A 21,921-nucleotide genomic window follows, 5' to 3' on the forward strand; every position below is an offset into this window, starting at 1 on the left:
TCATACTGCATTGTGCCTCCTGCTGCTTTCTCGTTTTGGCGTCCCTGACTGTGTTTATGTAAAAGAATTTCCATTAATGCGTGACTAACTCATTACGAATGCAATAACTGGCATAACATTATAATGCAATAGCTAGCATAATATTATAATACAATAACCGACATGATCTTCTTTGGTCTTTAACCATACACATTTTGTTATGACGCAGACATTTTTCAGATGCAGCAGAAAGTAAAATACTAACAGATATAGCTCCCAATACTCCCTCTGTAAAATTACAGAAATAATAGCGATGGTCCACAGACAGAATACAGTGGTGATGCGATATCTTATTAGCTGCATCGTAAAACATGTATTTACCAATGAATAGGATTGCATACCATTGCGTTCCAGTTTTCACCAACATTGGTGACGGGTAGTGTATAAATGGTCAGTGTGTGAGTGACTCTGTGCGTGCGTGTGTGTACTTGTGTATTATTAGAATGTTATACAAGAAGACAAGGCATTTCAACATTTCTTAACAGGATTAAATTGCTAAGTGTCTAGGTGTGTGGTGGTGGGGAGGGGGTGTGAGCCACATGAACAAACGTGAAACTGGAAATGGAAAGCAGTGTAGTGATGTTTTTAATCTGCACATAGTAAAGACCACGCTATGAATGTATGTTTGTATGTTTAATTTGGTGGGGTGGAATATTGAGACGCCCTGTAGTACAGATGGTTTTTGGTGGGTGTCAGAATGAGTGTGATACCTCAGAATATATAATACTTGTCCTTATATATCAGAATCATCTCACTTTCTTAAAACAAGTGTTGGCTTATTGTTAAAACTTGAAAGGTCGTAAGCACTCCACAACATACCTCTCAACCTCTTAGTGCAAGAGATCTGGACAAAGCCTAAAATAATAGGGGGTAGAAAGGTCCAAAATAGGGACATATTTTAAATATAGTCCTTATAAACTTAGAAAGTTGCTAGAATAATAGGATGTGTGTTGGCGTGCATTTTCTGACGGTTATGAGGTGTGAAACTCAAATGTATGTCACTGTTTAGTGACTTCAACCCTCACTGATTTTTCCAGAAAATTTCCATAAATGTTATAAGGAACAGACTAAAGATATGCGTCAGAAATCGGGGTATTCGGCGAAAAACTGCTCAGTTGAGAGGTATGTTCCGCAAAAAACAAATACTTCTTCCTGTTAAACATATTTATTTATGTTCAAATTTATACAGCATAAAATAAGTGAAACTAGTATTAATATAAGTACTCAAAGTCATAGCTAATGCAGATTTGCGATGTTTCTAGAGAGAAAATAGCAATGAAATTACTCTCATAAATCAAACTGAATGGCAAATTTGAACAGTTACTTTGTTAGAAATACTGGCAAAAAATGTACACGCTAAAAACATGTCAGTGAAGTAAACACTGCTTCCAAAACAATCCTATTGTATAGATAGTCCTTTGTTTTTAAACAAACGCACGTGCCATATATATGAACATATAGCATGTCCATGTGATGGTCTTACTTATAGCATTCAAAAATAAATGAAAAACAAAAGTTGCATTTCCTTCAACACAGATCAACTTTAAAAGTCTACTAGCATGTCTTACGGTGGAAAAACAACAATAAATTAAACCAGGAAGGCTAGAGTCAAGCAAACATTTATTTGACACCCACCCACTTTCTTATTTACATATGCATTTTAATGTGTTTATTTATTTATTTACAGATATACCAAAAGCTTGGAAACAATCTAGATGAAAAAAATCCACTTGGTCAACACTACTCATCTCCTAATTTCCTGTTTTACTGTAAGTGTTAAGTAATAATTGTAGGAAATTATTATTATTACTATTATGGGGGAGCAAGAAACATTTATTTTATGTTACATATACAGAATGTGTGCCATATAACATTGATCACCAATGTAAATTTGAGTAATTAATATAAATATGAAGCTTATAACATGTCTCAAAAACAATTGTTGAGAATGAAGTACGACCTAGGGAAGATTACATAATTAAAAAAGGCGTATTATAGGCAACTGAAATTCTGGTTTGCTTTTACACAGAACTAACTCCAACAAATTAAAATTATAACTTTTTACTACAATAAAATTATTGGAAAATAATCTGAAAATGAAACCCGCCCTGTTTATTTTAGATGCGTAATTAAACCATTTCATTTTACTTGTCAAACTGAAATGTGCGCTGAATTTCTAGTATTATAGTTGAAATGCTTTTCCTGAAAATCGAATGTTTTCAAGACATGCTGTGCTGCTAAATCGATTTATATTAGTGATTTATTGTTTATCTGTCCCTGTTTTATCTACTGACTATTAAAAATTAATAAAACTGCTTTTGAGGGAAAATGTTCCTGAATAACAAAACTTAAAACAAAAACTGGTACTAAAATCAAGATATGTATTTCATTCCTGCGGTTCAAAGTTGGCAATTTTAACAGTCATAATTCATCAATAGTATTAACCGAACCAGATACAGTAGAGACACCAGGTGGCGCCCTTGATCCACCGATTGGGGATAGTATTTCTTCGTGAGCGGCCAGAAGTCAAGGTCAAAGACTTTCTGTTTTAGTCAAGGTCAAGGTTTGAGGCCTCTACAAGCCTTACCACTTGGATAACTACCAGACCTTGTCCTCGCTGCTCCCTCCCTGCTGCTCTTCTGCCCCCAAACAAAACTGGCTGTATTCGAAGGGACTGCTGGGAAAATAGATGACTGGTTCTAATAAATTAAAACAATTACCAGAACCAGCCATCTATTTTCCCAGCAGCCCCCTTATACCCCCATCGGAAAATTAAAACTTCGCTATTCTGCCAGTTGTATGAGGTTGAATCTTGATGCAAATGGTTTTAGGATAAATCCCTGAAGGGCGTGTATGTTACTAAACAGGAAAATAACAGATCTTTGTGTCTGCCGTTGTTTGTAAAAATACATACAAGTAATTCTGAAGCTACAGAAATGGTACAAATATTAGCACAGCCCAAAAGAATGCGTTATTTTTTCAACTTCAAAACTTCAACAATAGTTTGGTTTTCTTTCTTTTTTCTTACCAGCATTTTGAAAAACGTTATTAGAAATGTTTTCACCGCGTGCTAAATGGGTAACCTGAAATGCACCCTGCTTTAGAAATGAGTTAAAAATAATGCAATTTGTATTTTTTATCAGAACAAAAATCCGCTGCAGTTTTATAATGTATGTGTGTTTACTTAAAAGTTTTCATGAATAGTAACAGCTGTTTTGAATTTTTGGAATGTGTACAGTGTACATCTGATTTTCTGATTTTTATTTCTCTCATTCGTAGTTCCATAAATAAAGCTCAAAGAATTCTCCGCATTTAGAAGCTACAGAAAAGAAACCGTGCTCGTATAAAACTAGGAAAGCTAAATGCAAATTGCATAACATTTTATAAAAATGTTAAGAAAACGTTTAAAATTTCAAAGAAAGTACCTGGGGAAATATGTTTGTCAGTCCACACTGATATCCACGTATGTGAAAGAATAAAATAGCTTGTTTATTTATTTTACAATACTTGTCCTTGCTTAAAACGTGACAACTACATTTACAGTCATGCTTCTCATTATGCAGAATTGTTCACCTGAGCAGTATAAAAGCATGCAGATGAAGTTCAAGAAAATAATGTTTCGGCACCAACCTTTATACCTGCTCCCTAACCCTTTTGCAAGCACAGAAACTGAGTCAAACAGATCAGGATATCCTAATAATAATCGTCACATTAACTGAGCTCACTGTGTGACTGCTTTGTTGTGCCTTTGAGAGCTTCCCAGTGCGATTTTAGAAAATGTCCTTCCATCTGCTTTTTTCTCTGTACAGCAAACTCCTGTAAGTTTTGACCATTAAAATCCACCAAAGGCATACACGCCTCAAATGAAGGCGTTCGTTGCCTGGTAAATATGTAAAAAAAATCATAAACAACAAATATATATTCCCATGGATATGATCCGTTAACTGGTGGTCTTCAGTTTATTGATGACTTTCTTCTCTTTAACCCTTCTGTTTTGGAACCATATTGTAACTTGCCTCTCGGATAGATTTGTTGCTGCAGATATTCTCCTGCGCTTGTCCTTGGTAATAAATTTATTAGTTGCATACTCCCGCTCCAGTTCTTTCAACTGCACTTTTGTGTAAGGGACTCGTTTTTTCCTCCCACGTCGATAAGCACTTACCTCAGAAGGATGTGTCACAACGTCTGCAAGAGAAAAAAAAATCACACACACGCACTGGAATGAAATCTTAAATAATGTAGTGGCTATTTATAAACATAATCTATAAAAATAATTGTTACTAAATCCTAATGTAATGTATCACTAGACATCTGCAAGTAGACAACTATATTTACTATGAGAAAAAATGCTGAGTGGAAATTACAATGTGGCGTCTACGGAGAAAGTTGGAAATACAGCTGCATTATATGCACTGCCCAAAACTCACAAATAAACTTTTATTTCATTTGGTTGACAAATGTCTACTTGCAAATGTACATTTTGATTGCATTGGAAATATGAATTGTTAATTGACCACTTGTGAACCACTCACGTTCATTGCTGTCAAAGTTTTAGAGGAAAGGTGCATTAGTTAATAGAAGTTTGCCTTAATATATTTATTATTTCACTTCATTTTATGTACTTTTTTATGCATCTCTTTCTCTCTCTCTCGCTCTCTCTCTATATATATATATCAAACTTTAATTGAAGGGTGCAAAAACAATTATTATAATCCTGCACTTTGTGGCATTTTATATGCCTATTACCTGGCAATGAAGATTTCCAGAGGTGAGCTGGCTGTGCTTGATCTTTGGGACAGTACATTTGACCATTCCACCCATTAGGAATTGCCCAAGGCTGATAGCTTTCCATGGGCAGTAGAGGCTCGTGTCTCGGTTCCCCAGTCCCACTAATAGCAGGAACGACGGGCATATCCAGATAGCCGGGCACTGGCTGGTAGGGTCCGGTTGCATAGCCCTGATAAAAAGCGAATTCTTTTGCCCTGGAGGTGAATTCTTCGCCTGAGACTGAAGTGTCCATGTATTTTTCTGCGAATGTTGAAGGCTGTGCGCAGGACTTGATAGCATTGTGATGTGTCATCCTGCAGGGGTAGTAGCCGCTGCCAAAATATCCATAAGGAAGGGAAGCACTCGACGAGCTCTGGGCTGCCGAACAGGGACTGCACTGTTTGACAGGTTCAGCCATGCCAGAAGATGGCACTTCACTCGATGAGTACGCGCTTGAGGGGGCCAGGGATGCTGGATGGTGGGCCACAAGATTTCTGCATTGGTTTGCAGCGAAGTTGCCTCCTGGAAAAGCTTCCATATTTTTATTCATCTCATCCAAACCGTTGTCGTACAGAAACATCACCGGGTCAATCCAGCGCGGATGAAGGAGCACTGACGCTGTCATAGCACGTCCAACATTTAGGCTAGTGGCTCTTTTTTAAAAGCCTCAAAGACTGAAAAAAGAGATACAGAATCTCCGAGACTTACCCCGACTGACGCGCCAGGGTCGCCAGGGGCAGCGCCGCCATTGGCCAGGGCCATCCACGTGATATGCAAATGACATGATAAACGTCTAAAGAATAAAAATTCAGATAACTTAATAAGCAATAACAGCAACTGGTCCAGAAAACCGGCGGGTTGCCTTTAATTAATGTAACTTTTTACCGCTTGAAAGGGAAATCTAATGCTGCAAGGATGCACTTACCTTTCGCAGATGCCAAAATGTTTTTCTCAAGTGGAACTCTTACTCTGCAACTTTAACTATTGGTGAGCGCGCAACTAAATTCCCGTTTTATGAAACTGTTTTTAGTTTTAAGTTTGTTTCGCAGTGTTTCTTTGTCTTGATATTATGCTGAATGCAGTTATTGATAAGTATATGCATTCCTTATAAATAGTAAACACAATTCTTTTTTTTTTCTGTTGCTCATTGGTCGGCACTATTTAATTGAAACTTGGTTCCTGGTACCAAGATGATCACATCTAATTTGTCTTTGTCTTGTAAGGAAAAAACGAGAAACTTGACTGGTTTGGGCTGCGTTGTGTATGTAGACGTTAATCTGTTGAGAATTTAGATAAATGGCCGTAAATCCTATTTCTAAAAGCGGATGCTGTAGTTAATTGTCCTTTGTCGAGAAACAAGCCATATATTCTGCTACTCTCCATGTGTGTGTGTGTGTGTGTGTGTGTGTGTGTGTGTGTGTGTGTGTGTGTGTGTGTGTGTGTCTTTTTTTTGGGGGGGGGTATGCTATTACTACACTCCTCATTAGTATCATTGTATACTTTTATTGTTGTTTCTTTTTCTGTTTCAAACAGCAGCATAAACAATCAGGAAAGCATTAGATTGTGTACAGTACTCTTTCATTACACAGAAAATCTTAACTGGAGTATATCACGGTTCAGGCAACAGGTGAAACTGATCATATTCTAGAGTGCTTTATTGTTGTCTGAAACTCATTTCGTTGAAATTTTCATCAATAAATCTGCATTGATCAGCTGAATGACATAAATGCGGCCCAAGACTCAAATGGGGGCAAGCATCATGCTGAGGATATGCCATCTCACATCCCACTTTTACATTCGAATTTCAGTGTCGCCATTGCCTTTGATAGTAATCGAATTTCCTCAGTAACCCACAACCTTTGCAATTTTTTCCAGTGAAGAAATTCTGCTGTCTCTGCAGGGTTCTCAAAGGAATCCATCTTCGGCAATAAAGTATTAAAATCCTATTATCTAAAAAGAAGATTAAATCAGCTTGAAGAAGAAATGCACGGTAAGTTAGGAAAGGTTTATTTTTAGTTGCATGGTATTTCTTGTCAGTATCTCCCACAAGTGTACCCAAAAAGAACAAAACACCTTTAATAGTGTATCACCGTTTTCAACAAGCTTGAAATGCGATGTCTGTTATCCATCTACTGCACGCTCACTGTACAGATAAAAACAAAATAAGCCACGAGGCAAATATGGTCTCCAGACAAAATCTTGAAGTGCTTCACCAGAGCTGGAGAGCATCATAAAACTGACCACCATTTAGTTTGCCACATCATGAGTTGTTCTGTAAGACGTGATATGGCCGTTTTCAGGGTATTAACCCTTACACAATGTTTTGTCATGCTTACTTATACTTACTAAAACAGGAGCCGGATCCTGCACCCGAGACAGAATTGTACAAGGTCAAGTTCAAAGTTGTACTATATCCTCAAGCCAAAGGGCTATCTCATCTGGATAGCTAGAGAGATTGCTTGATTGATTGATAAGAAAGAGGCTGTTGCATATATAAGACTTTTTGCAGTATATTTATATGTTGAGTTTTGGCAACCACAGTTGCTTCCAATAATGTGAATTAAGATAGTTTACATGAGACATTTTTCAGTAGGTGAAGGAGTGAAGTGAGCTCGCGTGTTTGCCAAGGTTGTTGTGTCCCCTAATTCTCAATACATAGGCATAAGTAAATTAGGATGCTGCTAGACGCATCACTACAATTAAATTCTTTATTACTTACACGGGGACGATTGTTAGGAAACTGTAAACTATTCATTAAATTTACAGCAGCATGCACTGCGTTCTTGGAATTTACATATTGAAATTAAAAGTAATTTTGTTATTTATTATTTTTGTTTTGTGAAATGCGTTTATTAGAATGTTTGAATTGTAGTAACTGGACAAGAAAACTGTGAAGATGATCAGCTATTATGTTGTTGTACAGTTATTATCACATCTTTCATACCAAATATTTCAATTAGTATAACAATATCTAAAACAATTACACTTATTATACATGATAGTATACTAACAGTGGACTCATAAACGATCACCATACATTTCAACAGTCCACATTTTGCTTCATATTTTGGTCTGTTCCTCATATCATTTGTGATTTTCTGGCAAATAACTGAGAACTGAAGTCACTAAATAATGATATATTTTTGAGTGTCAGACTTTCTTATCCTTCAGAAAATGCACGTTAAAAAATATGTTATTCTGGTAACTTTGGAAGTTTATAAAATCAATACTGAACATCCGCCCCTATTTTGGGGTCCTTTCTCCCCCGTTATTTTATTTTTTAATTTATAAATTGTGTTGCTTTGTCCAGATTTATTGTGTTAAGAGATGGGAGGTATGATACCTAAACGTAAAGAGTTTTCAGCAGTTGTAGAATGCCTTCACTTAGGCTTGTAATTAACTATAAGTAACACTATGTAAGTTTTCACAGAAACTCAAAAGAAACAACCAAATTAAGTCTGCCCCATCTTGATGTTTTTATTTATGACAGAAGACGGCTTTCAATTTCTCAGTAAGAAAGCATTCTTATATGCTGGTGTATGTCTGCACGGTTCTTACGTGTCACTAATGTTCTGGGATGTCCCTAGTTTAGGCTACTTATATTTTCTTGTTTTATTCAAAAACATTAGCACTTCATTTATAATAAGCAAACAGTGATAACGTGTTTTATACGCGTTTAAAAGTTAGAATGTCGTCCTAACAACATGTAATATTAAACTAACAAGAAAGAAAGAAAAAAAAGTTCCCCTAATAATTTCATTTTTTCAACTCAGTAAGGTCAAATGTTGTGCACTTTTCCTTCTAAAAAGTTTTTATTATTATTATTATTTGATAAACGATAATGGTTTGTATTTAACAAATAATGAGTCATTACAGCTTCAGACTTCTTTTAATTTAGAAAATGTCGGATAATTCGAGTCTCGTTATTTTGTCAATTCTTTAAATCAGTCGTACTTATAGGATTTGCACCTGTTCCTCTCGACGAAAGACATTCCTTATTTGGGTAGTTGCATTCCGCAAAAAAATATGAACATGGCCAATGTCGTGAGGTTTTAGGGAAAAATATTTCCTTCGTTTCTAGTGGTATAAAACAATTATTTTGTATGTGAAACACCTGTAGACGACAGTGAACAACAGAAACAACTCAAATTTTATAAAAGTGATTTTCCTGGCAACAAAGTATAGTCCTTTGCACTGGTTGTGGGCATGGTTTGTATTGCACATTTCCATAAAAAGTGTCCCACTTTGGGCATCTGAAATGGTGGCAACCCCTAGTTCTTAATAGCTAAAAATGATCCCTGGTTTGATGTATATGTTCCTGATTTTAGAGATAATAGGTTGAAATGCATGCTGTGTGTGTGTGTGTGTGTGTGTGTGTGTGTGTGTGTGTGTGAGCGCATGCAGATTTTCGCAGAACGACTAGGTTTTTGCCTGATATTCTTGGTCTGTTCCTCATAAAATTTGTGATTTTATGGATTTTTGTGGCAAATCAGTGAGGACTGAATCCACTAAATAATGATAGACATTTGAGTTTCAGACTTCATAGCCTTTAAAATGCAGGGTAACAGAAGACCTTTTATCCCAGCAACTTTCTAAGTTTATCAGAAGAACAATATTTAAAATTTGTTCCTATTGTGGGGCTTTGTACCCCATTATTTCTGGTTTGTCCAGACTTTTTTGTGCTAAGAGGTTGTGAGCTATGTGTGTATGTTGGGGGCGGTGTTTAAAGACATATGGATTGTTTAAGTATTATAGCGTAGGGATACCTAAGTGTCACACATAATCTGTATTTTTGATAAAAACTGTTATTGACTTTATATTGAAAAGATAATAACTGACATGCAGACAAGTACATTTAGTAGTTGTTTTACAAAGACGGTAAATATTAGCCAGTTAAATATTATATTTTATAATTGATCTTTTTACGATAAAAATGTACATAAACTATAATGTTTGCGAATTGACGGTGGCAAAAAAAAAAAAAAACGCGAGAGAGAAAGAAAAACTGAGACAGAGATCATGCTGGTCATGTACACTGTGTCATCAGTAAATTGATATTTGACAAAACCATCTGAGGCGTTATTAAGGCACTGCATTCCACCTAGTGTGTGCTGGGGGGTGGGGGTAAAATTTTCTGGTATTCTGATACAAGTTACTTCATTATACCAGCAGAATTCCATGTAGCATGTCTCTCTTTAATAATCTGTAGGTAAACTGCATGAGAACATTATTCCTACAAGTTACAATTAAGTCTAAAAGCAACCGTTTCTTAAGAGGATGGATGTAGAACATTTTAATGTTGTAGTTGGTGTGTCTGTCTGTCTCTCTCTCTCTCTCTCTCTCTATATATATATATGTGTGTGTGTGTGTGTGTGTGTGTGTGTGTGTGTGTGTGTGTGTGTGTGTGTGTGTATTTATATATATATATATATACACACACACACACACACACATACTAAGATGTGTTTCACAATTTAAAGGCTTAAACAGCTTTACCCCCGATCTGTCATGTAACAACATGTACAAGTTATTTCCCATTTGTAGTCTATTGTTTATATTTTGTTTTTGGGATTTCTCAAATTTGTAAACTGTTACATATTGCCATTGTTTGATTTTTATATCTTTGTGTATTTTTACTTTGCTTTGTGTATTTCTATTTTGCTTATTTTTATAAAATTGTGTAAGTATCTGGAGCTTTTCTCCTCCGGTGTCCTCTGAAAATGGACTTTGGTCAGTAGGACCAACCCGGTTAACAAATGTCAAATAAATAATAAATACATTTAAACTTAAAACAGAAGTATCACCTTCACAAAACTCTAAAGATTGAACTCTCGCGCTCCTTCACAGCGCGCTCACGAACACATCAGAACTGGTTGGAGTCAACAATTACACACTTTAATTAAAACAAACAAATAAATAGATAGATAAATAAATAAACAAAAAACATCAGCAACGCATTGTCTGGTTAGATGCAACTTGTTGCTCGTAGCATCCGTATGGATTTGTCCATTCGTTGTAGTGCAATACTAATGAGCACCAGGTTCAAATTTAACTTATGCCAGCAAACACGTTGTTTTTCATCCAGTAAAGCTAAATGAAATCCCAAACATATTTACATTTTTGTTTCAGAAATGTGTTTTTGTGACTAACACCAAAGAAAAGCGTGAAAAATGTTGAATAACAGCTATATTCCTTGGAGCGGATCGCGTTATATATGACATTTCATGTGTGTCTGTGTGTGTGTGTGTGTGTGTGTGTGTGTGTGTGTGTGTGTGTGTGTGTGTGTGTGTGTGTGTGTGTGTGTGTGTGTGCCGTGTCCTAAATACTAATACAGTACTGTTTAATCGTTTGAGAAATATTCAAAACATCAGCCACAACTCCTGCATCATTCGGCTTCAATAGAAATGAAAACACAAACCAAATACATATAACGTACTTCAATAGCAATATTATTTAAATTACATTTTATTTAGAAACGTAAAGCCATACAACGGTAAAAAAAGAAAATATATATGCATTTATGTCAGTATCTCCCACTCAGGTGACATGTTATCATTTGTGTATTAAAAACATTTAAAAAAGGACTACCTAAATAGTTAATCTCTAACTTCTAAAGGCTTTGTCTTTTTATTTTAAGATACTCTGAATGATGAGGAATCTTGCAATCACTATAGCAAAACTTTTTTTAAGCAGAATGTCATAATTATTGGAAGAGTCACAATGGGTGACTGTATATACAATTTTAAAATAATCTTATGATTTATATTTACATAATAAACCATTTTAATTTTTAGCATTAGAAGTGTCTGCAATTATTTTCTGTTTTGAAGTCAGTACTAACAACATACATTTGTACACTTCCTCTATTGTTCATTTGGCGCAACAGTCACAGAACTTGAAATTCCAACAGGCTGGCGGTGAAGAAGCTTTTTCTCTTTTTGCCGTTGATTTTGAAACCATATTTTTACCTAGTAAACAAAATTGAACATTCTTAGTTCTCATACACAAACTAAGATACCAGATTTCAAATAAATAAATGCGCGCGCACACACACACACACACACACACACACACACACACACACACACACAGTAAAAACAATTTAAGAAGCTGGGTTGCAATGGTGCAATGATACTAGCAATGCTCCATAGGCTGATATGTCCATCTTTTACATCAGAAGTTGCATTTTTTTCTATAATGGCGCAAAATTGGTTACTGCGTTCATTATAATGTATACTTCCATTCCACTCTGCTCTATACTCAACTGACTACTAATGGAATGGTCCAATAATCACCATTTATGAAAGTTTCAAAGCAATTGTGGTGTATTGTGTGTGTGTGTCCGCGCGCCAACTTGTGGGGTCAGCAGTTTGCATGTTAATTTTTCAAAATAGGGTAAATGGCTTAACTACTCATTACTAGTCCTTTACTTTTAGTTTATTTTTACAAAGGAACTTATCTATGGAAAATAGTGTTCACAACTACATCCAGGAAGAAAACAATGCATAGAACCTGATCATTAAACCATTATCTAAATGTACAACTACTGGCATAATTATGGTGTTTTCTATTTTACAATTCCATTCATTTTCACATTTATTTGAGATGTTGGTTGGACATTTTGAATTTTTCAATTTTCATGTATTTCTGGGTAATTGCCTTGTTAATCAAAACTATACTGCTAATTCCCTTCCTCCGTCTGATTAACTCTACCGAGCAAAATAAGCAAACTGTTAGAATCGAAGCCCATTTAAATAATATTTCCTACTCTTGTACACCATCTGTTTATAGGACAGCCGGGGCATCACCTTTTTGCTTTCATAGCAGATCTTACAGCTGCAGTCCTGGTAATTCCTTGCTTCACCTTCTCCAAGCATCTTCTAACATACTTACTGCAACTATACCCTCCTGTCCTCCTCTCAAGGTCCCTCACCCAATTCTTCTCTAGGCATCACCCGGTCCCCCACCTTCTCTACCTTTGTGCAATCTTTCCCGGCCACAATCTTCTTTTCGAACTGCCCAGCCTTCTGTATATTCATTTACATTGTGGAAAATAGCGCAAACACTGGTGAGCAATCCCACTCTAAAACTCTGAAGACAAGTTCTAAGGTTAACAGCCTGCAATTTTTTTTCATTTTAAGAAGTATTTGCTACCAAACGGGTTTATAAAGTATAACATATAAACATAGTTGAATGTTTTTTAATGCGGTTGGTGTTCCAAAGGAAAAAAAAAAAAGAAAGAAAAGAATTGATCAGCTTTTCCGACACGCGAGCGGTTTTAACAGGAAGCATTTAATTGCTCAATAGACGTCTTTTAAAAACTCTGCAGAACTTACAGGAGCGATTATATACAGTAATGAAAACGAAAAACAAAAAAAAAACTGCATCCAGTTTAGTTGTGATGACAGTGGAGTTATTTCACTCCACTTAACCAATAATACTTATCTTCCTCAGTTGTTAGTCAACTGCCGTGCATCTGGACTGGCAAACGCGAATCGATAGGTCTCAGTGACAGGATAAATTAATGGAGGGGGAGATCAAAACAGACGTAACAGGCATTGTCTGAAGCCTGAAGGATATGCCACCCACCATGTAACCGCTTTATGTGTCCAACAATTATCAACCTACATGTGTGTGGCTATTCTCATATACCTGCCGTATGACAGAATGTGATAGTACTGCTCAGGATGAATAGCCTTCTGGTCTCCCCGGAAAAGAGAGCTTGTCTAACGAAACTCTCCCAGTCTAGCAACGTAAACACGTAAGGATCCTGGATGTCCCACAGTCACATAAGCATAGCTGGCTGTGGGCACCAGCCAACCCTTCGGTCGCTAGGGCCCCTGTTCCTGGGGGGCCCCCAACCACAGGAAGCTATCTTATCTTGATCTTTTGTAACATGTCTGTCAAATTAACAAAAACTAGTACAGCAATCTTGTATATATATAAAAAAAAAAACGGTGGATAATAACTCATTTGTATGTCCTATAAAAAACATATATCTCTGGTTATAGTAACATTGTTTTATCTAGTAACTGGCTTCACAATTCCATTAAATATTTTACCACTGGCATAGTGCCCCTGGCTTAGTTAAACCTTGCAGATGGACATTCTGTCCACTAAAACTAACAATATAACCAGCTTTAGGTACCTGCAATACCCATGGCTGCGGAAGAGGGGCCTTAATCATTCTTGACTGTGTGGGGGTCCCATAGAAGCTGCTGTTAGTTGGGGAAAAATGAGGAGGAAAAATGTATTAATTTCCAGATTATGCACTTTAACCATGACAGGGAGGTGATATGACCCTTTCAGGACAATGTGAATAATGAACATGGTTAATGTAAGAAATAGAAAGATCAGCAGCACAGAGTGACTGATCTCAGTGCAAACCTTGGGTTTTGGAAATATCAGCTCTTCTTAATCTGTAGGGGTGCTTTTTTTAAAGAATTTTATAAATACTGGCAGAGCACCAGATACTGTTGCTGAAGAATTTAGTGCAATGCCAAAAATAATAGCAGAATAAAGGCTCAAAATCAGGACCACATTTTAAATATTACTTTAATTTACTTAAAAAGTTAATAGAATAACACCTTTTTCATCAATATGTATTTTTTTGGACAATAAGAAATGTAAAACTCTGATGTCTGGATTTGCCAGCAAATTAAACTTTTTCTTGAAAGACAGTGCAAAGCTATAAGCAAAATCAGGGAAGGTCTGTGAAATTGGATACAATGACAGCTATACATTACTCCTCAATGAGATAAATAAAAGTGACTTACCCCTGCTGCTGTTTGACAACTGCTAACAACAGTCACTGATCTGTTGTGGCAGTATCAGCGTTGCATAATGTATTGCTATTTCTGGAAATGAGTACAGGAGTAGTATTGCTATGGCTAGAGAGTGTGTGTGCGTGTGTCCGCGCGCATGTGTGCATGCTCATATGTGCGCACAATTGCGCATGTGCATTTGTGTGTAAAATATCACTGATTTTTATCTGTGCACACCCAATAAAGCCAGGGCACAAACATTGTTCTTCTGGGTATCAGTAAAAAATGCACCAAGCAAGTAATTATAATTTGAAAGTAAGGCATAAAATATATCACATAACATTCAGACACTGAGATCTTTTTGAAGTCTGATGGCTCCCACTCCCCAGGCTGTATAAAAGGGATACAGGGGTATCTCTTACTCATCCTTGGCTCTATGGGGTCCCCACAAAAGCTGTTGCTGCTTAGGAAGAAACAAGGTGAAAAAATTCTGATTATGCTCTTTAACCTGAACAGAGCTGTGATATGACCTTGTTAGGATAAACCTGATAATGACCTCTGCTCTCAACCTTAACCATTCTAAAACAGCCTTGCTTAGATTTGTGTGTAGGTTATTGTGGGGGTGGTGCTAAGGATTGTGTGTTTATTACTTCTTTAATTTTCAAGATGTTTGGTCTGGGGTCAGAGTTGTCATTCTTTCTTTTACTTTTCTCATAGACCTCAGAGGTGTTCCTACTCAGCAAAAGCTCCTCGTGGTCCTGCAGAGTGGTGCTAGCAGCAGAGAGACGAAAGAGTGACTGCTACTTGATATAAATATTTTCTACTACCTTTACTCTTGCGATTGCTTGTTCTTGCTGAAAAGCGAGTCTGAAACTGCTGTGTTAATTAGAAAAGCTTGTTTTTGCAGTTTTTGTTACCTGCACTTGAAAATTATTTGTTGTTGTTTAATTTAATTGTAGAGGCTGCTCACTCAAGTGCGCTAGCCTGTGTTAAGCATTTTACTGTATTTCCTGCTATCTGTCCTTAAAAAAGTAAAAAAAAAAAAATATCCTTCTTTCCCGCCTTTTCTAACTAGAATAGTCCTGATTTCAGGTTTGCTGGAATCCGGACTTTAGTTCAAGGTTCCTGTGTTGCCCATTTCCTTACTTGGATAGGAGGAAGCTTCTCTGTTCACCAGTGGGAGTGGGGAGCTTTGAGCAGCCTATCTGTCCCTGAAGGAGTGGTCTCAGCCCAGAAACAAGTTGTTTATTGGCCGTTTTGGGCTAATTCCTAGCTCTTTCAAGTCCCCTGCTTAAAAACCCACTTGGCGCAGTTTTTGTGCTTGTTCCTACTCAGCAAAAGCTCCTTGTGGTCCTGCAGAGTGGTGCTAGCAGCAGAGAGACGAAAGAGTGACTGCTACTTGATATAAGTATTTTCTACTGCCTTTACTCTTGCGATTGCTTGGTCTCGCTGAAAAGCGAGTCTGAAACTGCTGTGTTAATTAGAAAAGCTTGTTTTTGCAATTTTTGCTACCTGCACTTGAAAATCGCTTGTTGTTGTTTAATTTAATTGCAGAGGCTGCTCACTCAAGTGCGCTAGCCTGTGTTAAGCATTTTACTGTGTTTCCTGCTATCTGTCCTTAAAAAAGTAAAAAAAAAAATATCCTTCTTTCCCGTCTTTTCTAACTAGAATAGTCCTGATTTCAGGTTTGCTGGAATCCGGACTTTAGTACAAGGTTCCTGTGTTGACCATTTCCTTACTTGGATAGGAGGAAGCTTCTCTGTACACCAGTGGGAGTGGGGAGATTTGAGCAGCCTATCTGTCCCTGAAGGAGTGGTCTCAGCCCAGAAACAAGTTGTTTATTGGCCGTTTTGGTCTAATTCCTAGCTCTTTTAAGTCCCCTGCTTAAAAACCCACTTGGCGCAGTTTTTGTGCTTGTTCCCACTCAGCAAAAGCTCCTCGTGGTCCTGCAGAGTGGTGCTAGCAGCAGAGAGACGAAAGAGTGACTGCTACTTGATATAAGTATTTTCTATTGCCTTTACTCTTGTGATTGCTTGTTCTCACTGAAAAGCATGTCTGAAACTGCTGTATTAATTAGAAAAGCTTGTTTTTGCAATTTCTGCTATCTGCACTTAAAAATCATTTGTTGTTGTTTAATTTAATTGTAGAGGCTGCTCACTCAAGTGCGCTAGCCTGTGTTAAGCATTTTACTGTATTTCCTGCTATCTGTCCTTAAAAAAGTAAAAAAAAAAAAATCATTCTTTCCCACCTTTTCTAACTAGAATAGTCCTGATTTCAGGTTTGCTGGAATCCGGACTTTAGTACAAGGTTCCTGTGTTGCCCATTTCCTTACTTGGATAGGAGGAAGCTTCTCTGTTCACCAGTGGGAGTGGGGAGCTTTGAGCAGCCTATCTGTCCCTGAAGGAGTGGTCTCAGCCCAGAAACAAGTTGTTTATTGGCCGTTTTGGTATAATTCCTAGCTCTTTCAAGTCCCCTGCTTAAAAACCCACTTTAGCTCAGGTTTGCGCGATCCAGCGCTCAGAGCAGCATCGGGCAGCTCCGCCTAAACTGGTTTAAGCTATTACCGGCTCCATAAAGTCTACTCTTCACTTTTTCCCTTAGAACTGATCTAAATCTCAAAGGAAGCACTCTATCTTCATTTCAAACCTTGTACTTGCTCTGATAAGTAATGTTATAGTAAATCACCAATAAACTTAAGCACTACACCCTCTTATACTCTTTTTAAGTACTTGACTCCCTATAGGTCCTTTCTGATCAGTCTAAAAGTAGTTCTTTATACTATCCTGACATGTCCAAAGGTCAGTTTGGGGTATACTTTCCAGTCCAGCTGGTGAATCTGGGAATCTTGAGGCAATGTTACAACTGCCTTATGTACACAGACCACCCTCTCCTCCTCCCAACAAGCTCCAATATATGTGAGAGATGCAACTATATAGCCAAACTGGAGGCTGAGCTCTCTCAACCCAGGGCTGGCACAGTCAGTCAGGAGGAGAAGGTAACCACACACACCACAAAGCCAGTCTCACATAGACCAATTGCAACAGCAAACCAAACACATAAACACACAAAAACATACTCTGAGTCTCTAAATAAAAATCTGCCCATGCATCAGAGACCTCCAAAGCAGGCATCCAAGCAGCCGCTACCCCAAAAGAATACCCATGTATCACATAGTTCACAAAGTCAGTGTGCCACACAGTCACATCCCTTAAGGCCAAACAACATACCTAATACACTTGTAATAGGTGACTCTATTGTCAGACACACTGACGTCCCACTCACCAGGCTGAACAAGGAGAAGGTCACTGTAAGCTGCCTGTCGGGTGCCAGGATCTGCCACGTAACACAAGCACTCAGGTCACTCCAACACAAGTATAAATATGACTCCATCATTGTCCATGCTGGTGTGAATGACCTGAGACATACCTCCCTGGACTACATGAAAAGAGACATAGAGAAGCTCTCTGATCATGTATCCCAGGCTGGTTTGACCCTGACCTTGAGTAGCATCTTACCCTCACCAAGAATAATGCCACAGTACAAAGACAAAATGATCAATTTTAACAATTGGTTAAAGTATTGGTGTCATTCAAAGGGGATCCAGTGTCTGTCAGCCTGGGATGACATGCCCGACAAGCCACGTTGCTTCACTAGGGATGGCTTGCACCTGTCACCCCTGAGCTTTTGAATACTGGCTAAGGCTCTTGCCACCCCCATAGTGTCTTTTTTAGGCAAGGCTCAAAAGATAAACCCACCTCCATAAATAACACAAGGAAAAAGAAACTAAGGGTAATGCTGCTCAACGCCAGAAGTTTACACCTCAAGATGCACACACTCGAGGCTCTCCTCAGTATGAAGAATATCGATATCTGTGCAGTAACATAAACCTGGTTCAAGGCTCCCGAGAGCACCCCATCATACCATGCATTTCAGCCCCAAAACTCGGACCGAACCACAAAAGGACGGGGAGTATCCATATTCATCAAAAATACCCACACCTCCAGGTTAGTGGCACTGCACGAAGCATCGGAGACCATCCATGTGCAACTAACAGTGGGTAAAACTACCTTTCAATTTGTAGCCTGCTACAGACCACCCTCCCAAACTCAGGAACCTCACATGGCTTTCCTGAGAACACTGAAGAATATGAAGGTCTCTCCAAACACCATTATATTGGGTGACTTCAACTACCCAAACATAGACTGGGAGCATTATTCAAGCCCCAACACATTCACCCAACGGTTCCTAGAATTTATAAATTCAAATGCTATGGAACAACTGGTCACCACTCCCACAAGAGGGGAAAACATATTGAACCTGATCATCACCAACATGGGGAATCTGTGTTCCATACCAGAGGTATACCCCTCTTTGGTAAGATCTGACCATAAACTAATCTCACTGGACATCAATATTCCGTCCCCATTACCAGCAAATGAAATCACGGTGAAGAACTTCTCAAAAGCAGACTTCACACTTCTCAAAACCAAGGTGGAATCCTTCAAAGCCCCCGGGCCAGTGTAAAATACGGCGCAAACCACAGAATCCTTTACTAACGCATTCTATGTACACCTACATGAATGCATGGACCGTGCTATCCCAAATAAAACCAAGACTCACTCCACCAAAGGCAGGAGACCTTGTTCCCCATTGGCCCTTTTTTTCAATTATAAAGGAATTCCCAATACTATTCTAGCATGTCCAAAGGTCAGTTGTCAATCTCCTCTCCGGTCCAGCAGGTGAATCTGGGAATCTTGAGGCAATGTTACAACTGCCTCATGTACACAGACAACCCTCTCCTCCTCTCAACAAATTCCAATACATGTGAGAGATGCAACCATATAGCCAAACTGGAGGCTAAGCTCTCTCAACTCAGTACTGGCGTAACCAGTCAGGAGGAGAAGGAAACCACACTCACTACAATTCCAGTCTCACATAGACCTACCACGACAACAAACCAAACACATAAACACACAAAAACATACTCGGAGGCTCTAAATAAAAATCTGCCTAAGCAGCAGAGACCTCCAAAGCAGACACCCAAGCAACTGTTACCCCAAAACAAAACACGTGCAACACATAACTCACAAAGCCAGTGTGCCGAACAGTCACAGCCCTTAAGGCTAAACAACACACCTGATACACTTGTAATAGGTGACTCTATCGTCAGGCACACTGACGTCCCCTCACCAGGCTGAACAAGGAGAAGGTCACGGTGAGCTGCCTGTCGGGCGCTAGGATCCGCCACATAACACAAGCACTCAGGTCACTCCAAGGCAAGTATAAATATGACTCAGTCATTGTCCATGCTGGTGTGAATGACCTGAGACGTACCTCCCTGGACTACATGAAAAGAGACATAGAGGAGCTCTCTGAGCATGTAGCCCAGGCCGGTATGACCCTGACCTTGAGTAGCATCTTACCCTCACCAAGAATGATGCCACAATATGAAGACAAGATGATCAATTTCAACAATTGGCTTAAGTGTTGGTGTCATTCAAAGGGGATCCAATGCCTGTCAGCCTGGGATGACATGCTCGACAAGCCACGATGCTTCACTAGGGACGGCTTGCACCTGTCACCCCTGGGCTTTCGGATATTGGCAAAGGCTCTTGCTACCCCATAGTGCCTTTTTAGGCAAGGCTCAAAAGACAAACCCACCTCCATAGGTATCACAAGGGATAAGAAACTAAGAGTAATGCTACTCAATGCCAGAAGTCTAAACCTCAAGATGCACGCACTCGAAACTCTCCTTAGCATGGAGAACATCAATATCTGTGCAGTAACAGAAACCTGGTTCAAGGCTCCCGAGAGCACCCCAGCACTACCAGGTTATACCTCATACCATGCTTTTCGGCCCCCAAACTTGGACCGAACCACAAAAGGAGGGGGAGTATCAATATTTGTCAAAGATACCCACACCTCCAGGTTGGTGGCACAGCACGAAGCATCAGAGACTATCCATGTGCAACTAACTGTGGGTAAAACTGCCTTCCAGTTTATAGCCTGCTACAGACCTCCCTCCCAAACACAGGAACCCCACTTGGCCTTCCTGAGAATACTGGAAAATATGAAGGTCTCTCCAAACACCATTATATTGGGCGACTTCAACTACCCAAACATAGACTGGGAGCATTACTCTAGCTCCAAAACCCTAGCCCAAAGGTTCCTAGAATTTATAAACTCAAATGCTATGGAACAACTTGTTACCACTCCCACGAGAGGGGAAAACATACTGGACCTGATCATCACCAACATGGGGACACTATGCTCCAGACCAGAAGTGTATCCCTCACTGGTAAGATCAGACCATAAACTAATCTCACTGGATATTCACATCCCAACCCCACCCTCTGCCCAGAAAACCACAGTGAAAAACTTCTCTAAAGCAAATTTCACACGCCTCAAAACCGAGGCGAAATCCTTCAAAGCCCCCGGGCCTGTGGAAAATACGGCCCAGACCGCAGAATCCTTTATAAACGCATTCTATGAACACCTTCAGGAATGCATGGATCATGCAATCCCAAATAAAACCAAGACCCAATCCTCCAAAGGCAGACGTCCTGTCTGGTGGACCCCAGCCATAAACAAACTATACAATAGAAGGAGGAAGCTACTACATGATAGAGCAAAATCCCAAAAAGGGAAGGCATCTCTGATCAGTATTAGTAAAAAACTACGGGCACTCATAAAATCGTCTAAGGCCAGCTTCGAGAGAAAAATTGCACAGGACACTAAGGATAATCACAAGACTTTCTTTAGTTATGTTAGGAACCTGGGTGGGAATTCCCAGATATGCTCAGAATTAGTCCAAAATGACAAAAAATACACAGAGCCCACAGACATTGCCAACATCCTAGCTGACAGGTTCAGTGCGAACTTCTCCCCCCTCTCCCCACCAAAAGGGCAAATATCTATCCCAACAGAGTGCTGCCCCCCTGACATCTCAGATGCTCAGGTAAGAGCCGCCCTCCAAAGCAAAAACACAGCATCAATGGGACCAGATGGTGTCCCGGCTGCCCTACATGAACTACAAGAACAGCTAAACCCAAACATAAAACTACTGTTCAATCTTACCCTTACTACAGGATATGTACCCAAACAGTGGCGTACAGCAACAGTGGTCCCTCTCCACAAAGGTGGTGCCTCAACGGATCCTGGAAACTATCGCCCCATAAGCCTGACTAGCTTGGTCTGCAAAGCTATGGAAAGGATCATCATGGACCTCATAAATAAAGATATTGGGGACCTACAGACACTGGATCCTACCCAGTTTGGCTTTGTTAAGGGCAGATCCTGCCTCTTAAACCTGGTTGATTTCTTTGAAACAGTCACCAAGGTCATTGACGAG

The 21,921-nt window shown here is 38.9% G+C and overlaps 2 protein-coding genes across 2 annotated transcripts in view; both read right to left on the reverse strand.

Annotated features, from left to right (window-relative positions):
* Positions 1 to 1,523: 1,523 nt before the first annotated feature.
* Positions 1,524 to 5,468, reverse strand: HOXA13 (homeobox A13). Its single transcript, XM_044067971.1, has 2 exons — positions 4,786 to 5,468; positions 1,524 to 4,224 (listed from the first exon to the last, which is right to left on the reverse strand). The coding sequence occupies exons 1-2, from the start codon at positions 5,429 to 5,431 to the stop codon at positions 3,980 to 3,982; spliced, it is 891 nt and encodes a 296-aa protein (XP_043923906.1). The 5' UTR covers positions 5,432 to 5,468; the 3' UTR covers positions 1,524 to 3,979.
* A 6,201-nt stretch (positions 5,469 to 11,669) lies between these two features.
* LOC122797667 (homeobox protein Hox-B9a-like) overlaps positions 11,670 to 21,921 on the reverse strand; it is an 87,826-nt gene continuing 77,574 nt past the window's right edge. Inside the window, exon 3 of the mRNA XM_044066208.1 lies at positions 11,670 to 11,774. Coding sequence (XP_043922143.1) covers positions 11,670 to 11,774 — 105 coding nt within the window. The remainder of the gene's footprint in view (positions 11,775 to 21,921) is intronic.

The sequence above is a fragment of the Protopterus annectens genome, chromosome 3.part1 (genome assembly GCF_019279795.1).
Source record: "Protopterus annectens isolate FY-2018-M chromosome 3.part1, PAN1.0, whole genome shotgun sequence".
Lineage (NCBI taxonomy): Eukaryota > Metazoa > Chordata > Ceratodontiformes > Protopteridae > Protopterus > Protopterus annectens.